The 24,708-nt window shown below is 50.8% G+C and overlaps 1 protein-coding gene across 2 annotated transcripts in view; it reads left to right on the forward strand.

Annotated features, from left to right (window-relative positions):
• MMD2 (monocyte to macrophage differentiation associated 2) overlaps positions 1 to 24,708 on the forward strand; it is a 41,511-nt gene that overhangs the window by 2,386 nt on the left and 14,417 nt on the right. Inside the window, exons 1-4 of one of the 2 annotated variants that reach the window (XM_013047120.2) lie at positions 8,512 to 9,955; positions 19,531 to 19,612; positions 21,015 to 21,175; positions 23,276 to 23,350. In XM_013047120.2, the coding sequence (XP_012902574.1) occupies positions 19,535 to 19,612; positions 21,015 to 21,175; positions 23,276 to 23,350 (314 nt within the window). In that variant the 5' untranslated portion in view covers positions 8,512 to 9,955; positions 19,531 to 19,534. Of the gene's footprint in view, positions 1 to 8,511; positions 9,956 to 19,530; positions 19,613 to 21,014; positions 21,176 to 23,275; positions 23,351 to 24,708 lie in introns of those variants that run through there. The other variant, XM_045075156.1, reaches the window with a different exon arrangement.

Here is a 24,708-nt window from a genome sequence, read left to right on the forward strand (position 1 = left end):
AAAGGGCAGATTCCAGGACTTGAGGCCGCAGGTGCAAACAGGCGCAGAATGAGCTCTGAAGCCTGTACCATGGTACCATGGGCCTTCGCCTGTCCTGCATCTGCTGTGTGGTCTCGGGTCAGTGTCTCAACCTCTCTGGATCTCCGCTGGTTGATTTGTAAGGACAGGAGGGTTGTTCTGAATGAGCTGTAGATTTGGACTCTGGTGCTGCCCTCCCTGGCTGGGTTAGAGCTCTCCAGCTGTGCCAGGGGCTGGACCAGGAGCTTTTTCGGTTCTGTTCTATGGGTGACAAGTCCAGGGAGGAAGTAGAGGACATCAATTAGAACTATTTCTGTTCCCTTCCTTGTGGCATGGCCCTTACCCTGGCACAGCCCACAAGTTAGGTTCTTAATAAAGGCTTCCTGATTGAGTGACTTTAATAGTATGAGCTAGCATCATCCAGTAGAAATGTCACACCAGCCACATGCGTAATTGTACGTTTTTTAGTAGCCATTCAATTTAGTGTGATTGATTTTCTAAGGCAAAAAACAGTGAAATTACTTAAAAAATGTATTGTAATTGATCCTTAATATGCAAAATGTTGCATTTCAACATGTCCTCAATATGAATGGATCATTCATGAGATACTTAACATTCTCTTTGCATTTCATTCTCTCAGCAAGTCTTTGAGATCTATTTGTGTATTTTATACTCATGGCCCGTCTCGGTTTGGACTAGATATTTTTCAAGTGCTCAAGAGCCCGACATGCCCGGCGGCTGCCGTGTTCAATAGCACAGGAATATCCTCCAGGACGAGAGATGTGCGTTTGTTTCATTTAGTTCGGGCTGCTGTAAGGAAGCACCGTAGACTGATGGCTTATAAACAATAGAAAATGATTTCTCGTAGTTCTGGAGGCTGGAGGTATGAGATCAGGGTGCCGGCATGATTGGGTCCTGGCGAGGGCCATCTTTTGGGTTACGGACTACAGACTTCTCGTTGTATCTTCATGTGGCAGAAAGAGAAGGAGCCGCTCTCTGGCCTCTTAGAAGGGCACTAATCTCATTCATGAGGGCCCCGTCCCCTTGAACTAATTATGTCCTACATGTCCCACCTCCAGATGCCATCACACTGGAAATAAGATTTCAGCGTAAGAATTTTTTGTGTGTGTGGGGGCGCCTGGGTGGCTCAGTGGGTTAAGCCTCTGCCTTCGACTCAGGTCATGATCTCAGGGTCCTGGGATCGAGCCCCACATCAGGCTCTCTGCTCAGCAGGGAGCCTGCTTCCCCCCTCTCTGCCTCTCTGTTTCTTGTGATCTCACTCTCTGTCAAATAAAATCTCTTAAAAAAAAAATAATTTTTTGTGGGGAGGAGGGAGAACACAACCATTCAGCCCTTAACCTTGTTCCAAGTTAAATGCTGTATGATACTGTAAAAGATGTTTTTTCTTGTTGAGCCTCTGTTTTTCATTGGGTGGTTGGACCAGCTCATCTTTCAGGTTCTAACCGGAACCCTTGAATGGTCTGCCTAGATCAAGAAATACATTTATTATGAAGCTATAGGAATTAAAGACTGTAGTGTTGGTGCAGGGCTAGGCAGATTGGCCAGTGGAACAGAATAAAGAGGGCAGAAACAGATTCATGCCTATAAAGACATTGGTTTTTGAGAAAGGTAGTATTGCTGATCAGACGAGGCAAGCCTCGTCCATTGAATAAACGGTACTGAGACAATTCGTTATCCAGACAGAAACAGTGAAACTGGAGCCCTACCACATTTCTGGATGGATTAAAAATCTTAGAAGTGAAATTTTTAAAAAATGAAAACTTTTAGAAAATAGGAAAGACTATCTTTTGGATTTCGTGTTAGGTAAAGATTTCTGAAGGCACAAAAAGTTAAGATCATTACAGGGTAGATGGGTAAACCAGACTGCATGAAGAATTATGGATTTTTAAGAAATATTTTATTTATTTATTTGACAGAGATTTCAAGTAGGCAGAGAGGCAGGCAGAGAAAGAGGAGGAAGGAGGCTCCCCGCGGAGCAGAGAGCCTGATGTGGGGCTTGATCCCAGGACCCTGGGATCATGACCTGAGCCGAAGGCAGAGGCTTTAACCCACTGAGCTACCCAGGCACCCCAAGAATTATGGATTTCTAGTCACTGAAAAATGCCATGAAGGAAGTAAATTTGAAGGATATATTTGCAGCACATTTACCCACCAAGATAATTAACGTCCAGAACATGTAAACAACTACAATGAGAAAAAGACAGACAAGAGGACACAAAGTGTAAAAAGACCGATTGTTTTGCAAAAGCTGCTCGTTTTTCGTTTTTCGTTGGGGATCTTCCCTGGAGGAACCTGTGCACACGTGCATCACTGGAAACGGACAAGAATTTTCTCATCAGTGTCGTTCGTGATAAGCAAGACCTGGAGACATCCCAAAGGTCATCGGTAGCATGGTGGATATCCATAAAGACCCTGCAGGAGGGTGACTTTCCCATTCAGTCAGCCGTGTTGATAGATCTCATAGATGTGTTGAGTGATAGCAAAACACAAAGGAAGGTATGAATCCCATCATTCAACGCTTAAAAACACGCAAACCAACTGTCGTTTAGGAATGCAGAAGAAGGAAGGTATGTGGAAAGCAAGAACATGATTATTGCAAAATCAGCTCAGTGGTTACCTCTAGGGGAGGGAAGAATACACAGGGTGCTTCTGGGTCCTGGCAGTGTTCTAATTCTTGACTTGGGAAGAAAACCAAGCTGGATTCTCCGTGTCCTACAAGACAGTTCCCATTCCCAGGGGGAGACTTACGCATGTGGCCACACCTTCCTGCAAGGGAGGCTGGGAAGAGTCGTCTCCGCTGTCTGTGCCCATTGTTGCCTCCCTGGGGCCCAGAATAGCACCTGTCATCTGAGTAGGTACCAGTTAGATCTGGTGAATGACTAGTGGCTGTGCACCTTTGGGCAAGGAAATTAACCTCTGGGCATTAGCCAACACCTGTGGGTCTCAGTTCCCTGTGATGCTCACTGACTGCCCAGTTTATAAGGACCAGGTCTTGGGGTGCCCCCAGGAATGGCCCCCATCGCTCTGTTCTTGCCACGGGTTTGAAGTTGCCGCTAAGGCCACATGAAGGTCAGGGCCCAGCTCTTCCCACAGCGGTATCCTTGGGGAGCAGGAGTGGAAGGAGCTTGGAGCTTGTGTTCTGATTCTGCTCATCTCTTTGCTGGGTTCTCTTAAGTAGGCAACTTCGTCACCGACCCATGGCACCCTTCTTGGACCGTGCACCTTCCTTTCACCATCTCCTTTGGCCCTTAGCTGTTGGGGGCAGAAGTTACTGTTTTTTTTTGTTGTTGTTTGTTTGTTTATTTATTTGACAGGCAGAGATCACAAGTAGGCAGAGAGGCAGGCAGAGAGAGAGAGGGGAAGCAGGCTCCCGCCGAGCAGAGAGCCAGATGCGGGGCTCGATCCCAGGACCCTGGGATCATGACCTGAGCTGAAGGCAGAGGCTTTAACCCACTGAGCCACCCAGGCGCCCCAGGAGTTACTGTTTTTTATCCTTATATGGTTTGCTCCTGGTCCCAGAGCACATAGTGAGGTTCACATCTGGACTGTGCTTTTCTTTTCTGCCTCCCACACAACCATGGGGATCTCCATCCCTACGGTCACCTGTGTTTGTGGCACAGGGCCAGAGCTCGTGCTCTCTGTGTGCCGCCTCCTTCGTTCACCGACAGGCCCGTCCTGAGCAATGATGGGGCCAGAGCAAGTGTCCTGCGGGAAGCCCACACACCATATGTCTGAATATTTTAAGTTGAAAATCTAGCTAACAGGCTTTTCAACAAAACAGGTTCTGTCCTCTTGGACAAATATACTTCTATAATGACAAAAATGGAACACTCTGGTAAAGCGTGGACCTCAGGCGGTTGAAGGCTGGCCGCGGGTGCCTTGGCATTTATGGCTGGACCAGCCGTGCCTGAATGGGGAGTAAGATAGAGGCATGCATAATTTGTTCATTGCTGTATATTTCATACCAGTTATTTTTCTCTTCATTGCAGCAAAATCATTAATTATGTTATTTCCACTCAAGATTTTCCCTTTAAGTTGGGTTCTAGTAATCATCTAGAGTTGTGTAATTCAGGGCAGTCGCACTAGGCCACCTGTGGCTCTTGATTTATTTATTTATTTATCTATCTATCTATCTATTTATTTATTTAAATTAATTGAGTAATTAGAGTCTGCTCCATGCCCAGTATGGAGGATGACGCTGGGTTTGAACCCACAACCCTGAGATCAAGACTTGAGCTGAGACCAAGAGTCAGACACTTAACCCACTGAACCATCCACGTGGCCCTACCTGTGGTTATTTAAATCAAATCTAGGGGCGCTTGGATGACTCAGTCAGTTAATAAGCATCTGCCTTGGCTCAGGTCATGATATTGGGGTCTTGGGATCGAGTCCCATATCGTGCTCCCTGCTCAACAGGGAGCCTGCTTCTCCCTCTCCTGCTCCCCCTGCATGTGCTCTCTCTCCCTCTGTCAAATAAATAAAATCTTTAAAAAATAAATAAATAAAAATAAAAGATACCCCACAATTATAAAGTAAACCAAATATATAAAAAATTGATACTCTAGAGTATCCAAACTTTTCTTAAATTTGAAAGGCAAAATACAAATGAAGATTAATAAGCATAAAACTTGAAGTCAGAAAGTATTTACGTAAAATAAAGTATGTGTATTTTGTTTATTTAAGGGCTTAAGTACAGCTGAAGTATTTTTATTTTATTTTATTTTATTTTTTTGCAAGTGTGATGGAGTCTCCTCTTATGAAAAGGAAACTTCTCACCTCTAGAGCCAAGGTGAAGAGTAGGTATCATGTCTCTGGTGGGCACATCGGGCCCCGATGAGGGCAAGTTCAGGGTTGATACGAATTTATGAATCGTGCATGGTGTTCCTTGGCTGCCATGTGCCCCTGTTGGGAATTCTGGGTCAGGTCCTGAGTATATATGGAGCCTGGAACCATGGGCAGAGTGGGACACGGCGGCTGAGACCGCTGGGCAGTGACTCTCGGGTAGGCACCCGTGCGCCATGTCTCCCGAGAGCAAGGCTTTGATGGATGGGTTAATGGGGCTTCCCTCTGACCTCAGCACTGGGGCTGGCCATGTCCTCCCCGTTATCTGGTGTCACCCACAGACCTCCACAGCACATGGACATGGTCTTTTCTTTCTTAATGTGATAAAGTATACCTAACATTGCATTTACCATCTTAGCCGTTTTTAGGTGTCCTGTTCAGGGGCATAAAAGCTCGTTCACGTCACTGTGCATCATCACGCCCACTCTGGTCCCATCACATACCCCCTTCCTGCCTCTCCTCCCCCGGCCCCTGGTACCACCGTCTGCTTTTGTTCTCTGGGACTCCGATGACTCTGGGGATCTCTCGTAAGTAGAGTCATATAGCGTTTGTCCTTTTGTGGCTGGCTTAATTCACTCTGCAGAATGTCCGCAAGGTTCATCCCTTGTGTCTGAGTTTCCTTCCTCTTTAGGGCTGAACAGTACTCCACTGTATGGGTTTGCAATTGTCTTTGGTCTCAAGGACACGGGACAAGAGAGGTGGAGAAGTCCTCTCCTGGGTCTTGCCTGGGTTAAAGTAGATGGCTGGGGCGATAGCTCGGACTGTTGCCAGTGATGAGCACTGGATCCCCCGTGACCCAGATGCATGAGGATCCTTTAAGTTGGTTTGTGGGTGTTGGTGAGAGCAGGACCCTCTAAGGCCGCTCTGCAGGGTTCTCCATGGATCAGTTACACTGGCGTCACCTAGTGCTTGTCAGAAATGCAGAATCGCGGGCTCCATCCGAGACATATGGAAGCTCATGCTTTAGGGGAGGACTCAGTTTCCCAATAATACCATGTGAGTGATGGCAGAATTGAAATGTTGACAAGCATGCAGGGAAAGATGGGCACGGTTTCTGCTCGAGTGCCCGGGGCTTGGGGGTGGGGGGGCTGGTGCTTGAGGGTCAGCCATGTACTCTCAGGCATAAGTAATAACAGAAAACCTCAACTTGAACTGGCTTAGAGGAGAGAGAAGGAAGGCAGGACAGAGGAAGGGAGGTAGAGAGAGAAGGGAACATCAGAAAAAAGAAATGAGTTTGTGTCCAGAACTGAAAAAGTTCAGGAGTGTCTGGGTTCAGGTGCAGCTGGATCCAGGGTCTCAAAGAGGACCCGGGCTGTCTCTCTTTGTCTCTGGGCTCTCTTTCCTCTGGGGGCTGCATTGTCTGGACTGCTCGCAGCCTTTGTGGACCCAGAGTTTCTCTTTCCTGGCAGAATCACCACTATCCTGGACTCGAGTGTCTGTGTCCTGGCTTGGATCGCATGGCCACTCCTGGGCCTGTCACCGGGGTCAGGGGGGAAGGGCTATGTCAAGTCTAGATCCTTTGGAGCATGGAGTTTGGGAGTCAGGCATGGCTTGTCAGGGGTGATGGTATGTGGTTCCACCTGAGCCCAGTGGAGTGAGAGGAGGCAGGTGTGGCCAAAAAGGAAAGAGAGTGCCATCAGATAGGATTGCAGCTTGTTGCGTCTCCTGAGGAGGGGGTGGGGGTCAGTGTGTCCTGGGGAGAGAGTCTCAGTGTGGGGGGGAATGGAACATTCTGGAGCCCGATAGTGGTGGCGGCTTCTCAACAGGGTGAACGTGCTTGTCACCCCTGAACTGGACCCTGAAAACTGGTTAAGACAGTAAAGTCTATACTGAGAATATTTTACCATGATGAAAAAAAGAAGATAAATAAATAAATGAAACCTAGCTGAAAATGGGCACACATGTAGGTCATTTATTAAATGCAAGGGAAAGAGGAGGAAAAAAAAAAAAGGAATGTGAACATCGATGCAAGGTTATTTCATGAACCTTCCAGATTCTGACTTTGCCACTTTGCCCCATCACTGTCCCGGCTGCCAAGTCCGATTCGGGGTGCCCTGCGCTGTTTCCTTAACCTCATCAAATCCAGAATTCACCCCCCATCTTCCTGTCAGATGTCCATGTTTCCTGGGCCCGAGGTGTCCAGGCCGGGAGTTCTGGAGGATGTCCCAGTGTGGGGGTCCCTGGGTTCTGTTTGGGGGTCTCGTGGTTAGACTGAGGCTCCATGTTTTTGGTCTCCATGTTTTTGGTGGAAGCGATGCCAGTCCTTCTAGGCGCCTCGTAACGGGCAGTGAACCCCAATCGCTTGCTCACGTTGATGTCCTCCAGGTTTTCTGTCTATAAAAGTTATTGTTGGTTTCGGTAATTGGTAGCCTTTGCGGGGAGGGATTACTTTGCGATTGTGTAAATACTCCAGTCCTCACCTGATGAAAACTTTCATTCATAAAAGCAGAGAGAAGAATGAACCCCCGACGCCCTGTAGCCTGAACTTGACGGTTACCAACGTTTCGCCAAAGTTGCTTCATCTTTCTTCTCTCTGCCACCATATTTGATGACAAATCCCGGAGGGTCTGATTTCAGTGCACATCTCTAGCTGGTGAGGACAGGTTTTCCCTAACCTGAGAGTGTTGGCAATAATTCCCTTGTGCTACTGATGCGCTTGAATTGTAACTTTTACCTAGTTTTAGAGAAGGTGTATTTCCTTAACCACATGGGGCTCGCGCTGTGTTAGCTAGCATACCTGTGGAGGCTAGATCAGGTTCAGGATCACGTTCTTGGCCAGAAAGGGAAGACACTTCACCGTGCGTCTCTCCGGGGGGGTGTTAGACATCTGACTTCCCCATTTCCGTTGATGCCAAGATTGATCTTGGGGTCCCTTGGCTCCTTTTGAATATCCGGCTGCTCAGCACCATCCCCCCGCCTGCCCCCGCCCCCCGCAAACTTCTCTGCACTTAGTGTACCCAAGTGGTGGGATCTTCATTATTCATCCAAGAGAAAACCATGGTTCATTTTTGGGCAAGAAAGGCCTCCGGAGGACAAAGTGAATGAGTCTGTTTGTAGAGTAGATATTCTAAGATTGTGAGTGTGTGTGTGTGTGTGTGTGTGTGCACATGTGTGTGTATGTGTGCCTTTGGTCCCAGAGAGGTGTAGATCTCCTAGCAGGCAGCCTCCGTGCTCAGGGATGGGTGCCTGAATCTTGGTCATAGGTAATGGAGCTGGGTGGAAATCCAGCTTCTGCATATCCCCCGCCCTCTGCTTCGGGGTTCCTGTGGTTCTGCCTGTCCCGGGAGGGCCGTCGGTGACACTAGGTTGGCAGGGCTAGTCGTTCCAGGGGCCGTCACTATGAAAGGGATGTTTTCCATGAGCTCTCAGGGGGGGATGTTCTGGATTGTAGTCCCATCGTGGTAGCAGGGAGGGGAAGACCACCGAGATGGGGATGGGTCAGGGAGGCCAGGGCGGCCTCGTCTGCGGGAGGCTGCAGGCCACGCGTTTTGGTGGCAGAGCCAGAGCCATGGTCCCCGAGAAGCCCTTGCATCCCTAAGTCAGGGTCTGGCTGTACTCTGCTGGCCGCCTTTATGAGCCTCATTTCCTCTTTGGAAAAATGGGTTAGGAAGCATCGCCGCCCCCCCCCCCCCCCCCCCCCACCCCGCAAGCTCCGAGGGCTTTGGAGGGGAGGTGAGGAGTGACTTCAGATTCATTTCAGGCTCTGCCCCAGGGAAAGCGTCAGTGAACCGAGCAGGTGTAGGTCCCAGGCTCAGGCAGCTGTCGCCCGGAGGAGCCAGGGGGTGGGGTGTGAGCGAGCCTTGCGAACCGTGGAGTGCTGTACAAACAAGCCTTCTGGTGTCACAGCCGCATCCCCAGATGGGACTGGACGCACCGAGAAGTGATGGTGCTTGCTTGCCCGGGGGCCTTGTGGCTGGTGTCCGGAGAGGCCGACTCTTAAGTCACAGATAAGCCGCCTGAGTTTGGGTCTCCCCAGCAGCAGACCCCAAGACATGGACCCAAAGGCAAGCAGCGAGTGTGAGAGGCGATCCCAAGGCACATCAAGAGAGTGGGGAATGAGCCCAGGGAAGGGCACGCAGCCGCCGAGGGGTTTGTTAAGAAGCAAGCTGGTTCTGCTTGGGAGGCCGTGTGGGGCAGGCGTCGGATGCTCCCCACTGGGCACAGAGGCCTGGCACCCTCCTCGGCTCACTGTGTCCCTGGCATAGGCCGAGTGCCACAGGCAGGAAACCATTGCGCGCTTGGGTGGGGGGGGGGTGGGCTTGCCTCTGCTTTTGTTGCAAGGACTGTGGAAGGCCCCCCCGCCCAACCTAGGATTTCTGGTTCAAAAGGTCTCTCACTTGCTGTCTTCCAGCAACTTCAGTGAGGCAGGGGACAGGGGTGGTCCCTGCTTCAGAGATGGGGACTCTCATTATCCCAGAGGGGAGGACGTTCCCCAGGGAGCCGCAGGGAGGGTACGGCGCTGGGGCTGGGGTCTGTCCAGGTCTGTCCGGCCAGTCCTTCCAGGTACACACCTCCAGGTGCTGTCCACATGGAATGCCCTGAGGCCTGTGTTCCCTCCTACAGACGGTGACAGAGTTCCCCTGTCCCCTTCTCACCCCTTCCTCAGTTTCCCCCTTCCTGTTCCCACTCGCTTTCCCCGGGGATTTTGATCTTGAGACCACTGTGGGGAGGCACCGGCCCAAAAACTCTCTCCCAAAGCCTGAGCCAAAATGCTGTCTGCACCCAGGAGGGGCCTGCATTCATGAATGGACACAAAGAAGCATCCTGGGGCCAAGCTGGAGAAGGGGAGGCTCTCAGGGCCCAGGGCCCGCTTGGCCCTGGGCTGCCCTGGCCTCTGTGGGACAGACAGACAGATCCCCTTTTGTGTGGAAGCCTGGACGCATCTCTTTAGTCCTCTGTCCTGGGATCCCAGGGCTGCCCGCTGCCAGGCACGGCCCCGTCCGGAAGGGCCGGCCGCTCTAGTTTTCCTGGGAGAGGAAGGCGGCTTCTCTCTGGGGGCTACAGCCCTGGGCCTAGGCTGGGAGGAGAGGGAGAAACTGCAGCAGCTCCGAGGCTGGACCTGACAAGAGGGACGGTGAGCAGCTGGGATGTGCTGGGGGGTCCAGGCGGTGGGGTCCCGGCAGGTCAGCCACCCTCGGCCCTGCCTGGGGCAGACATGGTTTAAAAAGCCATCCTCCACCCCTTTTTTAAAAAATATTTTATTTTTAAGTAATCTCTACACCTAATGTAGGGCTTGCACCCACAACCCTGAGGTCAGGTATTCCATGCTTCACCCACTGAGCCAGCCAGGCACCCCGAAAAGCATCCCTTTTCAGACCCCACCCAGACCTAGCCCTCGGGAGCGTGGGGCTGCTCTGCGGGCTTCTGCGGGATGATAACCTACAGGAGAGCCTGCCTTTCGCTTCTAGTTCAAACCCCAGACCCGCTGGGGAATCAGCACCTAGATCAAAGTGTCAAACAGTACCAGACACCCCCCCTTAGGCGCGCTCCAGACACTGTCCCCCACTCCCGAGGGTACCCATTGTCCAGGTTTTTATCACCAAAGCCTCCTGTGGCTGATTCTTTGAAATTTCTAGAAATAGAGCCGAAGAGTGGTACCGTGGCCCAGCGCCGTGTCTCAGATGCGCGCCGGGTTCCCTGTGCAGCTGCCGGCCTGTCCACCCAGTCCGCCGTTCCATGGTGTGGCTCCCTCAGTTTCTGTCCCTCCTGCCCTGGAGGAGCATTTTTGGGTAGTTTCCAGCATTCTCCTTGCGACCAGCCGCTTCCCTCCCCCAACTCTGATGCGGTCGTTTTGAGAACGCCTGGTCTCGAATACGGATTCCAAATACGGACTTCCGTGTTTAAGATTTTTTTTCGATGAGATTTTAAAAAATTACTGATGTAGTAGATGGACACTGGAACCGGTGAAACAATGAATGCAGAAATATAAGGGGAAAAAAGTAGTGTTTCCCACCCTTCTCTCCGAGGTCTCTCCCCTAGGGTTTCCCATCACATCTTCTGCTTTTCCCGTTCAGCTCCTGGGCCCGTCTCTTAGGTTGCATGACCTTGGACTAGCCTCTCATCCTGGCTGGATTGACCCAGACGTCTCGGGAGTCTGTCTGCTCCAAAATTTTTGGAAGGTTTTAAAAGCCGGGACTTTTCTTAACTTGTTATCTCTCAAGTCGTAATGACTTCATAAACACTGAGATGATGGGCGATTCAGGTAGTTGACATGGGCCTTACCTGTTGCATGCCTGCCTGTGCCCTGGTACCAGGAAGATGAAGGTAAATTGGGGACAGGCCCTTGTTTGCAGTTTGGGGGCCAAGACCGACCCTGAAGCACCCACGGCCATGTCGCAGGTGCTATGATAAGCGTTGCAAGGGCAATTGTGGGAGTCCAAAGAAAGGAGCCACTCTCTCTGCCTAGGAATGCCCCAGGAAGAGAAAGAAGGGGTCCATGACAGCAGCGGCTTGTGCAGAGACCTACAGGTGAGAGAGAGCTGTTTACTCTCCAGTCCAGATGGGGGTGTAAGGATCAAGAAAAGCTTTTCAGAGGGGCCTTTGGACTTGGGCTTTGAAGGCTGAATAGGAGTTCTCCAGCTAGAGAGGAGGGGAAGGGATTTTTAGGCAGAAGAAAAGATATGTGGGAGGCCCAGAAACATGATGACTATGGGCCATGGGGAGGGCTTTTTTGGGGTGGGGAAAATTGTGGGGTCTAAGGCAGGGATAGGAAGCAAAAGAAGCAGGTCCCCATGGGACACAGGCTCTTTTTGTTCTTGTGTTGTGACCAGGGTTTTGCCCAGGTGTATGAGATCTTTGAGTCTTGGTGTTAGACTTTCTAAGATGGGAGGGACTGACAAAGCTGGGGCTTGGGGGGGGGGACTGGGGATCATGGGCCACTTGTGACCAGGGTTGCTGTGACCACTGGCCAATGAGGCAGTGATTTTAGGAGCTGGGAGAGGGCTCTGTCCCTTCCATTCTTTGCCTCCAGATTCTCCATTCTGGAGAGGAAGCCCAGATATGTTATACTATCATGTAAAAGACTGATGGCAGAACCAAAGACAGGGCTGAAAGGGGGCGTGAGTGCAGTGCAGAGAATAAACCAGAAGTCTGAAGGTCTGGGCTCACATCTCAGCGGCACTACTTCCTAGCCTGTAGTTCAGCGTCTCTGAATCCTTGTGTAAGAGAGAGGGCAGTCAGAATCTCGGACCTGCTCACTTTGCAGCAAGGCTCAGGCAGGAGGAGGGAAGGGAAAGCCCTTGCCACTTTAAGACAGGACTGGAACAGGCATCTCCTGGGACTCCGGTGCTATATTAGGCAGAACACTGAGCCTCAGCTAAGCATAATTTACTTGAAGGAAACACTTGAAAGTGATTTGGTGTTCCTCTTGGAAAACAGATTTTCTGCCATCCATCCTTCCGTCCATTCAGACAACTTTGCGTCTACCTATACACTTCTTTTTCTACCAAGCTGTGTGCCTATCTCTCCTACTCACATACTCACCCAGCCCTCCATCCATCCATCCATCCATCCATCCATTTGTTCCCCATCTTCCCATTCGTGGATCCATCCACCCAACCTTCCAGACAAAAATCTACTTACCTAGTTACTTGCCTATCAAGCCGCTTGCCTCTCTCCGGTCTACTTACCCACCTTCCCATCCAGCTAGTTCCGAAGCTGGTAACTGGAAATGTATTGGGAAGTATGGTTGTTGTCTTGTGGACAGTGGGAGAGCCAATGCAAACATTTTATAAAGTCACATTATCTTCTCCTTTTCATGATCAGTTAAAAATGTTCAGATTTGAGATCTGTAATACCGAGGTGCATTGATAATGTCTTTAGGGAGTTATGGGGATAAGGCAACATTTTGCAGCTGCTGAGAAAGCTCTGTCAGCCCTACAAGAGTAGGGGGACATGGGTAGACAGCCTAACTCCAGATGTTGTCCTCCAGGACTTCCTTTATTCTGGGCAGCTGTGCACTGAGCGCAGGGTCAGTTTCCTGGGGAATGAGTCAGGAATGGTTCTGGAGCTGCAGCGCTGGGATCCTGGGACTGGGATTGCCTCCTGACCCCTGCCACAGGCCCAGCTCCCACTCCAGCCTGGCGGACCCCCCCACCTCCAGCCTCTGAGCACTCCTCCACCTTCCCACTCCTTTCCTGCTGCCCTTTGGGCTCCAGAAGTTCCCACTGCTGTCTTCTGTGTGACCATCCCATCGTGTCTGTGACATCACCTCCCAGCAGAGGACTGGTCTTCTGTTGCTGCAACCTTTACATCATAAAAGCATTGGCATAGTGACCCTAAGAAAAGTTTCCCCAACTTTTGATTCGGAAAGATTTTGAATGTGTATCAAAAAGTTGCAAGAAGGGGCGCCTGGGTGGCTCAGTGGGTTAAGCCTCTGCCTTCCGCTCAGATCATGATCTCAGGGTCCTGGTATCCAGCCCCGCATCGGGCTCTCTGCTCAGCGGGGAGCCTGTTTCCCCCTCTCTCTCTGCCTGCCTCTCTGCCTACTTGTGATCTCTCTCCGTCTATTAAATAAATAAATAAAAATCTTTAAAAAAAAGTTGCAAGAAAAGTTCATGAGCGCCATTCACTTAGAGTCACTGGGTATTAACCTTTTGCAATGTTGGCTTTATCACTTCCTCTTCTCTCTGAACCTTTCGAGGATAAATTCCAGGCATCCGGACACTTATCCTCCAACACGTCAGCATGTGTCTCCTAAGGAAGGGCATTCTCACCCATAACCATTATCTCTCCCAGCCCATGATACAACACTGTAATCTGATAGGCATTCTTCCCTCCAAACCCTTAAATGAATTTTTTTAAGGTTTTATCTATTTATTTGACAGACAGAGATCACAAGTAGGCAGAGAGACAGAGAGAGAGGGGGAAGCAGGCTCCCACTGAGCAGAGAGACTGATGCGGGGCTCGATCCCAGGACTCTGGAATCATGACCTGAACCGAAGGCAGAGGCTTTAACCCACTGATGCCCAGGTGCCCCCCTTAAATGAATTCTTAAGAAGAAAAATGCCATCCAGAGTGAATCCTATGGGGCGCCTGGGTGGCTCAGTGGGTTAAACTGCTGCCTTTGGCTCAGGTCATGATCTCAGGGTCCTGGGATCGAGTCCCGCATAGAGCTCTTTGCTCAGCAGGGAGCCTGCTTCTCTCTCTCTCTCTCTCTGCCTGCCTCTCTACTAGTGATCTCTCTCTCTGTCAAATAAATAAATAAAATCTTAAAAAAAAAAAAGAGTGAATCCTATGGCTTCACCACAAATATGTATTTCATTTTCGTGCATTAATGGGACTTCTTCCATCTGTATACATATTTTGACCTTACTATAATCATAATAAGTTATATAGTCACTTTCCCACCTGATGAAAGATATATGGCAAACATTTCCTATGTCATTACACAGTTAAAAAAACTGACTTCTAATTACACACAAAGACCTTGAATATAATCCCATAAAAATTCAGACAGTATAGGGCAATGGGAAATCTCCTTTTATCTCCCACCCAGTCCTACAAGTTCAAAGAAATAAGGGGCAGCCAAAGTCCTCTGTGACCAGAAACCCCAATACCATCCACCTCTTCTCTTTTTTTCCCAGGCATCTTTGGATGCCTTTACCACTGATCTACTGTTAGACGTTCAGATTAACTCCTTTACTGGGATTTTTCCAGCTTGGGCTTTTCATGTACCTCACTCAGTGCTTCTCTGTCTCGGCGGCCCACTGATGTCCCAGCTTTAATACTGATGCCTGGGTCCCAGCCGTGGAGCTCTAGAGATTCCAGATGATTTGATCTGGGATGTGGCTGGGGGCATTGGCATGTTTAAAAGCTTCCTAGGTGATTTTTTTTTCTTAGCATTAAAAAAAAATTAAGGTGAAATTGACATATGGAATTTCCTATTTTATTTCATTTTAAAGTAGGCTGCATGCCCAGTGTGGAACCCAACACAAGGTTTGAACTCACAACCCTGAGATCAGGACCTGAGCTGAGATCAAGAATCAGATGCCCAACTGATTGAGCCACCCATGTGCCCCCCAAATTTGCCATTTTACGCTTTTTTTTTTTAAGATTTTTATTTATTTATTTGAGAGAGAGACAGTGAGAGAGCATGAGCGAGGAGAAGGTCAGAGGGAGAAGCAGACTCCCCGTGGAGCTGGGACCCGATGTGGGACTCGATCCCGGGACTCCGGGATCATGACCTGAGCCGAAGGCAGTTGTCCAACCAACTGAGCCACCCAGGCGTCCCCAAATTTGCCATTTTAAAGTGAATGGCAAATCCCCCTAAAAGGAGATCCTGTACCCATTAAGTGGTTGCTCCTTCCAGCCTGCGGCAACCTCTAATCTCTGTCATTACGGATTGGCCTATTCTGGATATTTCGTATAAATAGAACCATATAATATGAGACCTTTTGTGTCTGGCTTCTTCCACTCATGGGACAGCATCCCATGCTTGAGGTTTGTATGCGTAGCAGATATCAGAATGTCCTTCCCTTTTACCACTGAGTACTATCCTATCATATGGGTGGATCACGGTTTTTTTGACCTGCCCGTCCTTGTGCAGCCGAGGTTGAGAACCACTGGCCTAACCTTGTATGGCCTCAGCTTCAAATTGGAATAATAATATCTACATTGCCAGGATGTGGTGGGCTTTAATGGGAGGTACATGGGTGGGTCAACCATCAGTAAGAAAAATGGTGCCTGGGCTCTTTGGGCTCTCCAGGAAGAGGTGAAAAGTATGTCTATTCTTGTGGCCTCTTGAGCCAATTTTTTAAGAAGACTTACTTATTTTAGGGGCACCTGGGTGGCTCAGTGGGTTAAGCCGCTGCCTTTGGCTCGGGTCATGATCTCAGGGTCCTGGGATCGAGTCCCGCATTGGGCTCTCTGCTCAGCAGGGAGCCTGCTTCCTCCTCTCTCTCTCTCTGCCTGCCTCTCTGCCTATTTGTGATCTCTCTCTGTCAAATAAATAATAAAATCTTTAAAAAAAAAAAAGAAGACTTACTTATTTTAGAGAGGGGGAGAACATGAACAGGGGGAGGGGTAGAGGGAGAGGGAGAAGCAGACTCCCCACTGAGCTCAAAGCCTGCCATGGGGCTCAATTCCATGACCCATGAGATCATGACCTGAGCCAAAATCAAGAGTCAGTTGCTTAACTGAGTGAACCATCCAGGTGCCCCACTTTTGAGCCATATCACCTCATGGTACCTGTAGGGTTGGTAGTGGTGTCTCCTTTTTTATTTATTTTTTTTTACAAGGAAGCTGCAGTGCAGAGAAGGGAAGTAATTTCCCCCCAGGTCTCCAAGCACCTAAGTAACTCTGCAGAGATTTTTCATGCAGCTATGCCCAGCTCCAAAGCCCTGACTTCATCTGTTTAGAATGGAATTCAGCCTCTGTCCTTGCCTCCCTGCTGGCGTGCACTCTGGATCCTGACTCTGTATGGGAGCTCTCCATGTGGAGTTGCCTTCCCCTTCCCTCACAAATGCCATGGCCCCGCGGTTATCTAAGCAGAAGGGTTGGCCACAGAATGGTGATTCTGTTCTTCAGAGAGGAGGCAGAAAGGCTCACTTCCCTCCTTTAGTTTAACTAGTAACAGCCTCCTGGAAATATCAACTCTTTAGAGAGGAACTTCCCCAAATCTGGAAGGCTGCTCCTTGCCTGTCAGCTCTGTTCTAGAACATTCTCAATTTTATCTATATGCTTCATCTGTTAAAAATGAGTCCCTTATCTCTCTACTGGGAAACAGATAAACAAGCTGTTGTACGTCCAGACGACAGAATAGGACTCAGCAGTAAAAAGGAAGGAGGCATCGGAACACAGTGACAACACGGATGGACCTCACATACATGATGCCCAGTAAAAAAGCCAAACTCAAAAGGCTATGCAGGAAAAAAAAAAAAAAGAGAGAGAGAGATAGGATGGAAGTGCTGAGAATAATCGCCAAGAACAGTAATGTGTGATTTAGGAAGGCCCATTTTCTCCTTGTATAAAACAAGTTTATCTTAGATGATTTTATTTTTATTTTTTTTTAAAGATTTTATTTATTCTTTTGACAGAGAGAGACAGCAAGAGAGGGAACACAAGCAGAGTGGAACTGGAGAGGGAGAAGCAGGCTTCCTGCTGAGCAGGGAGCCTGATGCGGGGCTCGACCCCAGGACCCCCAGACCATGACCTAACCGAAGGCAGATGCTTAACTGATGGAGCCACCCAGGTGCCCCCTTAGATGTATTTTAAGTAGAACTAAGTAAATCCCTGCTTGGCATTCAGAGCCATTTCTTCCCACCTGAAAGCACTTGACTTTATAAAATAAATTCTTTTTAGACATTTAAAAAAAAAAAAACCCAAAACAAAACTGCTGCAGGCCAACCCTGCGAGGGCATTTACACGTAGAAAGACAAAGCTATAGGGGCAGAGAACAGGGTGGTGGTTACGCGCCTAGGGAGGGGTAATCAGGGACCCCATGTGTGTGGGTGTTTGGGGAGGATGAAGGATCTGTTATTAATCTTGATTGTGGTGGTGGTGACGTCAGTCTCCATTTGCCTGAGCTCATAATACTGGGTAGCAAAAAAAGGCAAGAAATTATACTATATGTAAATGCAAAGGAAAAGTGACAGCCTAAATAAAACAATTCGTTGTTCTTTTAAGAAATGACTGCCTAGAGGCTCTGAAGGAAGAAAGTAGGCCACAAGGAGGTAAAGAAAAAGTTCTTGGCTCTGGAGGGTTGTGGGAACTCTGTTTTTTGGGCGTTTGCCCCGGGGCCCTGGGCTCTCGTCTCCCAGCCTTTTTCTCGCCCGCCGTTCTCCTGTTCAGTGGCTGGAGCACGGGGCAGAGACAAGGAGGGTTTTGTGAAACCCAGAAACAAATAAAGAGCTGCCCATCGTGGGTCGCCATGGCAACGCGATGTCGCCCTTGAACCCGTGTGGCTGGCACCGTGGGTAGCTTACTGGTGTTTGTTAAGGGAGCAGAGGAGAGATTGGCCCGGCCGGGCCGTGCCTGGTGGCAGGTGGACAAGTGCTCCCTCAGCCCCAGACTCGGTTTCCCACCTTGGAGAAAGACGTCGGCCGTGTCTCTGCACAGTTGGCCTCTGCCCACCCTCAGCCTCGTTGGCACCAGCCCTCTTGGGGGCTTTTGGGCGGCATCTATCAAAATGAACACAGTGCCTACCTATGTTAGGGTCTCTAGGGCTATGGTACAAATGGCCATACACTTGGTGACTGAACACAAATTTGGTCTCCCAGCTCCGGAGGCCAGAAGTGCAAGACCAAGGTGTCGACGGGGCTGACTCCTTCCTGAGGCCCTGGAGAGGCTTCTGTGCCAGTCTCCCAGCCTCTGGCAGTTTCAGCAGCCCTCTGTGGTCACATCACTGTGATCTGTGTCTCCATTGTCTCGTGGGCTTCGGCTCGGTGGTTCTTTCCCCATAAACAGATTAGGGGCTCGCCCTCCTCCGGTGGGACCTAATCTTAACTGAGGACACCTGCTCCAGCTGTGTTTCCAGATGGGGTCACTTTCTGAGGTCCTTGGGGGTTAGGACCTCCATCCACATAGGAATTTTGGGAAGACACCAGCCCGTAACACTGCCCCGTACACACTGGGCTGCTTGCCACCCTGTTCTGCACACCCATGTCTACTTCTTCGTGGGCCAGTGCCCTTCCTTCTCCTACCTGTCTTTTTGTCTGGTAAACTCACTTATCCCTTGATACCTGTTGGCTGGTGCCCACTGTGGAGCTGGGTGCTATGCGGGTGTGCCCGTGCCTTGGGGAGCCTGCGCCCTCTTGGAGTCCTTCACACTCTGCCTTATCCCTCCTCTCAACTCCAGCCAGCATGTGGTAGGAGCTCCTGAGGATTTCCTGAAAGGATGGGGAGTATGAATCACATGGTATTGGGATTTCTGCTTGAATCTGGTGCCTTCTGGATTGTGAGTTCTATGAACTGTGTGGTGCAGGGTTCTCCGTGGTGGCCCCAGATCGGACCGTCCACCTCCGGGAGAGCGGATAACATAAATAGTGTCTGGAATTCTCTATGGCGATGAAAACAGCCGCTCCCGGCGTCCAACAATATGAATGAATCTCGCCCAAGTCACATGGGACCCAAGAAGCCAGACAAAGAAGGATTTGTGCTGTGTGATCTCATTGATGGGAAGTTCAAGAACGGGCCAAACTAATCAATGATGACAGTGTCGCAAGTGGTTTCCCTTGAGGGAAGAGTCACTGGGAGGGGCCCTAAGGGCCCTTTCTGTGGGGGGGGGGCATGAGCTCGGGCTCCTCCTGCGTGGTGGTGGTTATGCGGGTGGGGGCACAAGTGAGACCCGATCAGGCTGTCGGAGCAGGGAGCCCTGCGCTATGTCTCACGGAGGGAAAAGAGAAACAGGAAGTGAAGAGAATTTTGTATTTAGCGAAGTTTTGCAGCAAATACCACATTGGGGATCAGGCACTACTACATACTGGCCAGTTCAAAAAAAGTGTCATAGAAAGAGGGGGGAGAGGGGGGTGGGGAGAAGATGGGAGGGGGGCTCGGGAGGAGGGGGATGGGGAGGGGAGGGAGGAGGGGGAGGGGAGGGATCCTCTTTTCCCACCAGGAGGGACCCCAACGTCAGGTCTCCGGGGAATCCTGGGACCACAGCTGCTCCCGGCTTCCTGGCCCAGCTTCCGGGAATGATGCCTGTCTTTCCAGGTTCATGAACCGCCGAGTCCCCGCCCACAAGAGATACCAGCCCACCGAGTACGAGCATGCGGCCAACTGCGCCACCCACGCTGTGAGTTGGCTTTTGGGGGGTGGAGAGCAGGAGACACTTTCAGGTGGGAGGGGCGCAGCCTCTTCACCCTTGGAGAGAGTCCACCTCTCTTCCACGACAGTGTCCCGACTGACAGCCTCTGTGGCCCTTGGAAGAGTGAGTGGCATCTGGAGGGAAGGCCATTTGGGTACATTGGACTGTGGTACTGAGCGTGCCTCTCTTTTGCTCTGCGAACCTTCCTGGCTCCCTGGTTCCTGCACAGCATCAGGACCCCATAGGAAGCAGTGTTAGTTAGCTCGTAAGTCAGCCGGCTTCCCTCCTGCCACACCCTTCTCCCAGGTTCCAGCGCCTGAAGGTGCTGTTTCCTGGATAGAAGGTACACTTCCAGGTCTTGGCATATGCCGTTCCCTCTGCCTGGAGTCCTTGTCTTGTCTAAGAAATCCTTCTCTGGGCAGGGGACCCCTTTGGAAATCATGAAAACTCTAGACCCACGTTGTCCGGTTTGGTAGCCGCTGGCCCCGAGTGGCTATCGTGTCCTTGAAATGCAGCGCGTCCCTTGGAGATGTGCCGCGGGCATGACCTTCATGCCCACTTGGGAAGCCATGGCAGGGAAAACGGGATGTAAAATATCTCCTTAATATATTTGTGTATAGTACACAGTATTTTGGATCTACTGGGTTGAACACAATATAGTATTCACATTCATTTCACCTGTTTGTTTCTCCCTTTAAAAACACGAGTCCCAGAACATCCAAGATGACCTGGGCGACTCACGTTACAGTTCTCTTGGCTGGGGCTATTGTAGACCGTTTCTCCTGAAAAGGTGCTCCCGACATGCAGAACTGGGCACACTTTCGGGGAGGGGGGTCCCTGAAAGTGCTTTGGAGAGTTCTAGACTTCTCCAGGGAAATGATGGGTTAACCAAGGTGTGAAGAGAGAAGGGCTCTCCAGGTGGGCCTGGTGGGGAGGTCTATTTTCTCCAGAAGGCGCTAACTACATGGGCAACCACACGGGTGTGGGGTAGCGTGGCGTGCCCGGGGACCGCGAGGCTGGTGACCGGCGATGCTCCTTGAGGTGGGGAGCCTTCGTGTTTTCCACGATCTTCTCTAGAGCCGTGCTGCCCAATATGGTAGCCACGGGCTCCGTGGGGTGGCTGAAATTGAGACTAAAATCAATGAGAATGAAATAAAACAAAAAACTTCACGTTATTGGCAAGTCACGACTTGGCGGTCAGGGGCCCAGTGGATCCCATGCTGGATGGTGCTGGTCTGGGACCTTCCCACCAGGGACGGAGGTTCTGTTGGACGTTGCGAGTCTGGAGGAGACGGTGGGCACATGCTCGGGGAAGCTCAGGGATTGTGTACCTCCCCACTCCCCACGGCCAAGCCTGGCCCTGCAGCACCCGCCCCCTCTCTGCTTTCAGCTCTGGATCATTCCCAGCATCCTCGGCAGCTCCAACCTCTACTTCCTGTCCGACGACGACTGGGAGGCCATCTCCGCCTGGGTCTATGGGCTTGGCCTCTGTGGGCTCTTCGTGGTGTCCACAGTGTTCCACACCATCTCCTGGAAGAAGAGCCATCTCAGGTGCCTCTGCCTAGTCCACGGGAGCGATGTGGGCCGGGCAGGTGACCAGGGCGGGGTGGGTGGGGGGCGTGCCTAGCTGAACCCAGAGGGGTCTGGGGCGGTGACTGTCACGCTGTCTTTGCTTCGGCTGGCCACCCGGGATTGGGTCCCAGCTGGGCAGACCACCTCACCCCCCCATGAGCCTCCTTTGCTCACCCCCAAGAAGCCCGGAGAGCAAGCCCCCAGCTCCCAGTATTGTTACGAGGGACCCTCCTAACTGTCAGAACCGTCAGAATGACCTTCCCCTTCTGGGCACCCCCCCCACCCCGCCACCGTCCCGGGTCCAGGCCTCGCGTACAGATATCACCCGTAATCTTTTCAATAATTCTGCGGTCTGAGCATTGTCTCGGATTTTTTAAATTTTTGCTTTGCTTTCCATTTTTAAAAACACTGGGGCGAATACCCATAACATAAATGGACTCTCTTTGCCAGTCTGAAGCATCCAACTCAGGGGCTTTAAACACGTTCACACTGTGGCTCCAACACCACCGCCCAACTCCAGAACTTTCTTCCTCTTCCTGAATGGAAGCTCTGTCCCTTTTTCTGCAGTGACCCCTCATCTCCAGCTGCAGCGGCCCGCTCCTCTCCCCAGGTGCCCCGTGACTCTGCTCTAGCTCCCATTCCTGTTTCCCGTTCTTGCCTTCTCTGTGGGTCTCGGTCCTGCCCCACTGTATGAGTTTCTTGTGGCTGCTGCAACAAAAGACCATGGACGGGGCAGCTGGAAACAACAGAATTCATTCTCTTGTAGTTTAGGAGGCCAGAAGGCCGAGATCCGGGCGTCGGTGGGGCCGTGCGCCCTCTGAAGTCTCTAGGGGAAAATCCTGCCTCTTTCACCTTCTGGGGGCCCCCGTGTTCCTAGACTTCCGGCTTGTCACTCCCGGCTGCCTGTGTCTTCACGCAGCCTTCTTCCCTGTGTGTCTCTTTGTCCAAATCTCCCTCCCCTTTTTCTCACCAAGAAACCAGTCATTGGGTTTAATGCCTGCTTAACCCCCGGTGGGACTGTGCTGGCCCTTCCTGTCCTCACCTGTCACATAGCCGGTGAAAAAAACAGCACCTGTCTTCCAGGTGGGATTAAGAAGTTAATGCTCGTAAATACGCTTAGACCAGTGATGTGCTTATGGCCCACGCTGCACGCATCACACTAGCGGCTGTTGCCACTTTCATTTCTAGGAGGACACGCGATGAAACTACACGCAGGATCCCCGGTCCATTTTACCGAGGGCTGCGGTTTTCTGGGCAGAATCAGTTTATAGTAGTTATCTGTGGTTCTGTAATACGTTACCCTACGTCACAGAGGTTTTATCTTTTTTTTTTAAAGACTTATTTATTTATTTATTTGACAGAGAGAGAGATCACAAGTAGGCAGAGAGGCAGAGGAAGGGAAGCAGGCTCCCTGCTGAGAGCCCGATGTGGGACTCTATCCCAGGACCCTGAAATCGTGACCTGAGCCGAAGGCAGACAACTCAACCGACTGAGCCACCCAGGCACCCCAGTCACAGGGGTTTTAAATAACGGGAAACCTTGGAGCGTCTATGATCCAGCCTCAGAAATCACTATATTTCTTCAGCCCTCTGTTGGTTACATGTGTTTGCCTTATTCATCGTGGCAGGGGACCACGCATGGGTGTGGATACCAGCAAGTGGGGCTCTTTGGGCACCATTTTGGAGGTTGGCCACCACACTGGGCAAACACTTTGACGGCTACCGTTGGCTACTCAACGTGAGGTCACGACAAAACGGTGAACGTTTATTGAGCACATCCTGATACGCATGGTGCTATGCTAAGTACCAATGTGCTTAACCCGCATCGGCCGCCCTGTGATGAGCTGCTGGTGTCCTCCCCACCCCACAGATCAGAGAGCTGGTTCAAGGTCATAGTCCATAAGTGGTGAGGTCGGGATTAGAACTTGGGTCTTCTGGCTCCAGACCTGGACCTGAACCAGAATGCTGGCATCTGAGCCTCCAGCCCAGTCCCCTCTGCACCTACAGGCAAGGAGGCACGTTTGTCCCAGGGCGTGGCTCTGGGACCTTAACCCTGTCCCCTACCCCTTCTCTGCCCCAGGATGGTGGAGCATTGCCTGCACATGTTCGACCGTATGGTCATCTACTTCTTCATTGCGGCGTCCTACGCACCCTGGTGAGTATCTCTGTATCCTCCTGGGCAGGGGTGAGGTGGTGGGGGGCCTGGCCTGGCTTCCTCTCTCTGAATGTCTTCTCTTTGGCTGGGTCATCTGTTGACCCCCGCACAAAAGCATGTCGGTAAAAAGACGCCCTCTGCCCGTTCTCCTTCTGGAAGCAACTACTTACGACCAGTTTCCTGAGTCTCTTTCCAGACTTATTTTGTGCAAAGAGAGCCCCCAGGTGTGTGCCCATAATACCATAAATGCATCTGTGTTTATACTTTTCCTCCGCCTTCTAATGCAAAAGGAGGGGCACTATACAAACTCTGATTTGCTTTTGCTCTCTTGGTGATTTCACCGGGGGCGACTCTCTGTATTAGTACATTGAAGAATGCCCCGTCTTTTGTTTTGTTTTTCTACAACAGCATAACATTTCCTGGCCGTCCCCTGCTTGTAGATGTTTCTGGGATTGGGGTGCTCCATCCCTTGGGTAGGAGAGACCTTGCCACAATCAGTCTCCTTAGTACCCGCGCATGGATGTGTTGGCTCAAATCCTATGACGTTGCTAAGAGGCGGCCTTTTCTGACCTCCAGAAACAGTTTCATGTGCCGAGTGGGTTGATTGGTTGTGTGGGAGGAGTTAGACAGACAAAGGGGCTTGGTGACCAGTTTCCGGGCTGGGTGCATGGGAAAGCGGGACATGGGGCAAGACGGCGTAGAATCATTTGGTGGGTATTTTTCTTTGAATGGTTCTCACGCCGTTTTCTGAAAAGCCCTGGAGGTCCCTAGAAGACCATGGAGGGGGTGGGGGTGTGAGTGACCATGGGTTTCCCCCATCCTTGCCTCAGTCAGGAAACCCCATATTTTTATGTTTTTTTTTTTTTTAAAGATTTATTTATTTATTTATTTGACAGACCGCGATTACATCATCAACCATTTCTAGAAGGATCTCCTGCTCCCCACCCGACAAGGGGCTCTGATCGGTGTCCTGCACAGTTACACGTCTCTCTTCACGTGTGCAAAGGCAGAGAGGCAGGCAGAGAGAGAGTGGGAAGCAGGGTCCCTGCTGAGCCGAGAGCCTGATGCGGGGCTCGATTCCAGGACCCTGAGACTATGACCTGGGCCAAAGGCAAAGGCTTTAACTCACGGAGCCACCCAGGCGCCCCTATTCTTAAAGATTCTTGAAAGCCTCTGGAGTAGCAGAGAGAGAGAGAGAGAGAGGAGCAGAAATATTTGTTTGCAATGCAGCACACTTTTTGTGGGGGGAGGGGAGGGTTCATTTTCTTCTTTTAAAGTCAGGTGGAGATTCAGTGGGATATTTCAGTAAGCAATGACCTGTGTCGTCGAGGCTCCCCACAACCCCATCTGAGCCAGTC

The sequence above is a fragment of the Mustela putorius genome, unplaced genomic scaffold (genome assembly GCF_011764305.1).
Source record: "Mustela putorius furo isolate JIRA1106 unplaced genomic scaffold, ASM1176430v1.1 tig00000139_pilon_pilon_pilon, whole genome shotgun sequence".
NCBI lineage: Eukaryota > Metazoa > Chordata > Mammalia > Carnivora > Mustelidae > Mustela > Mustela putorius.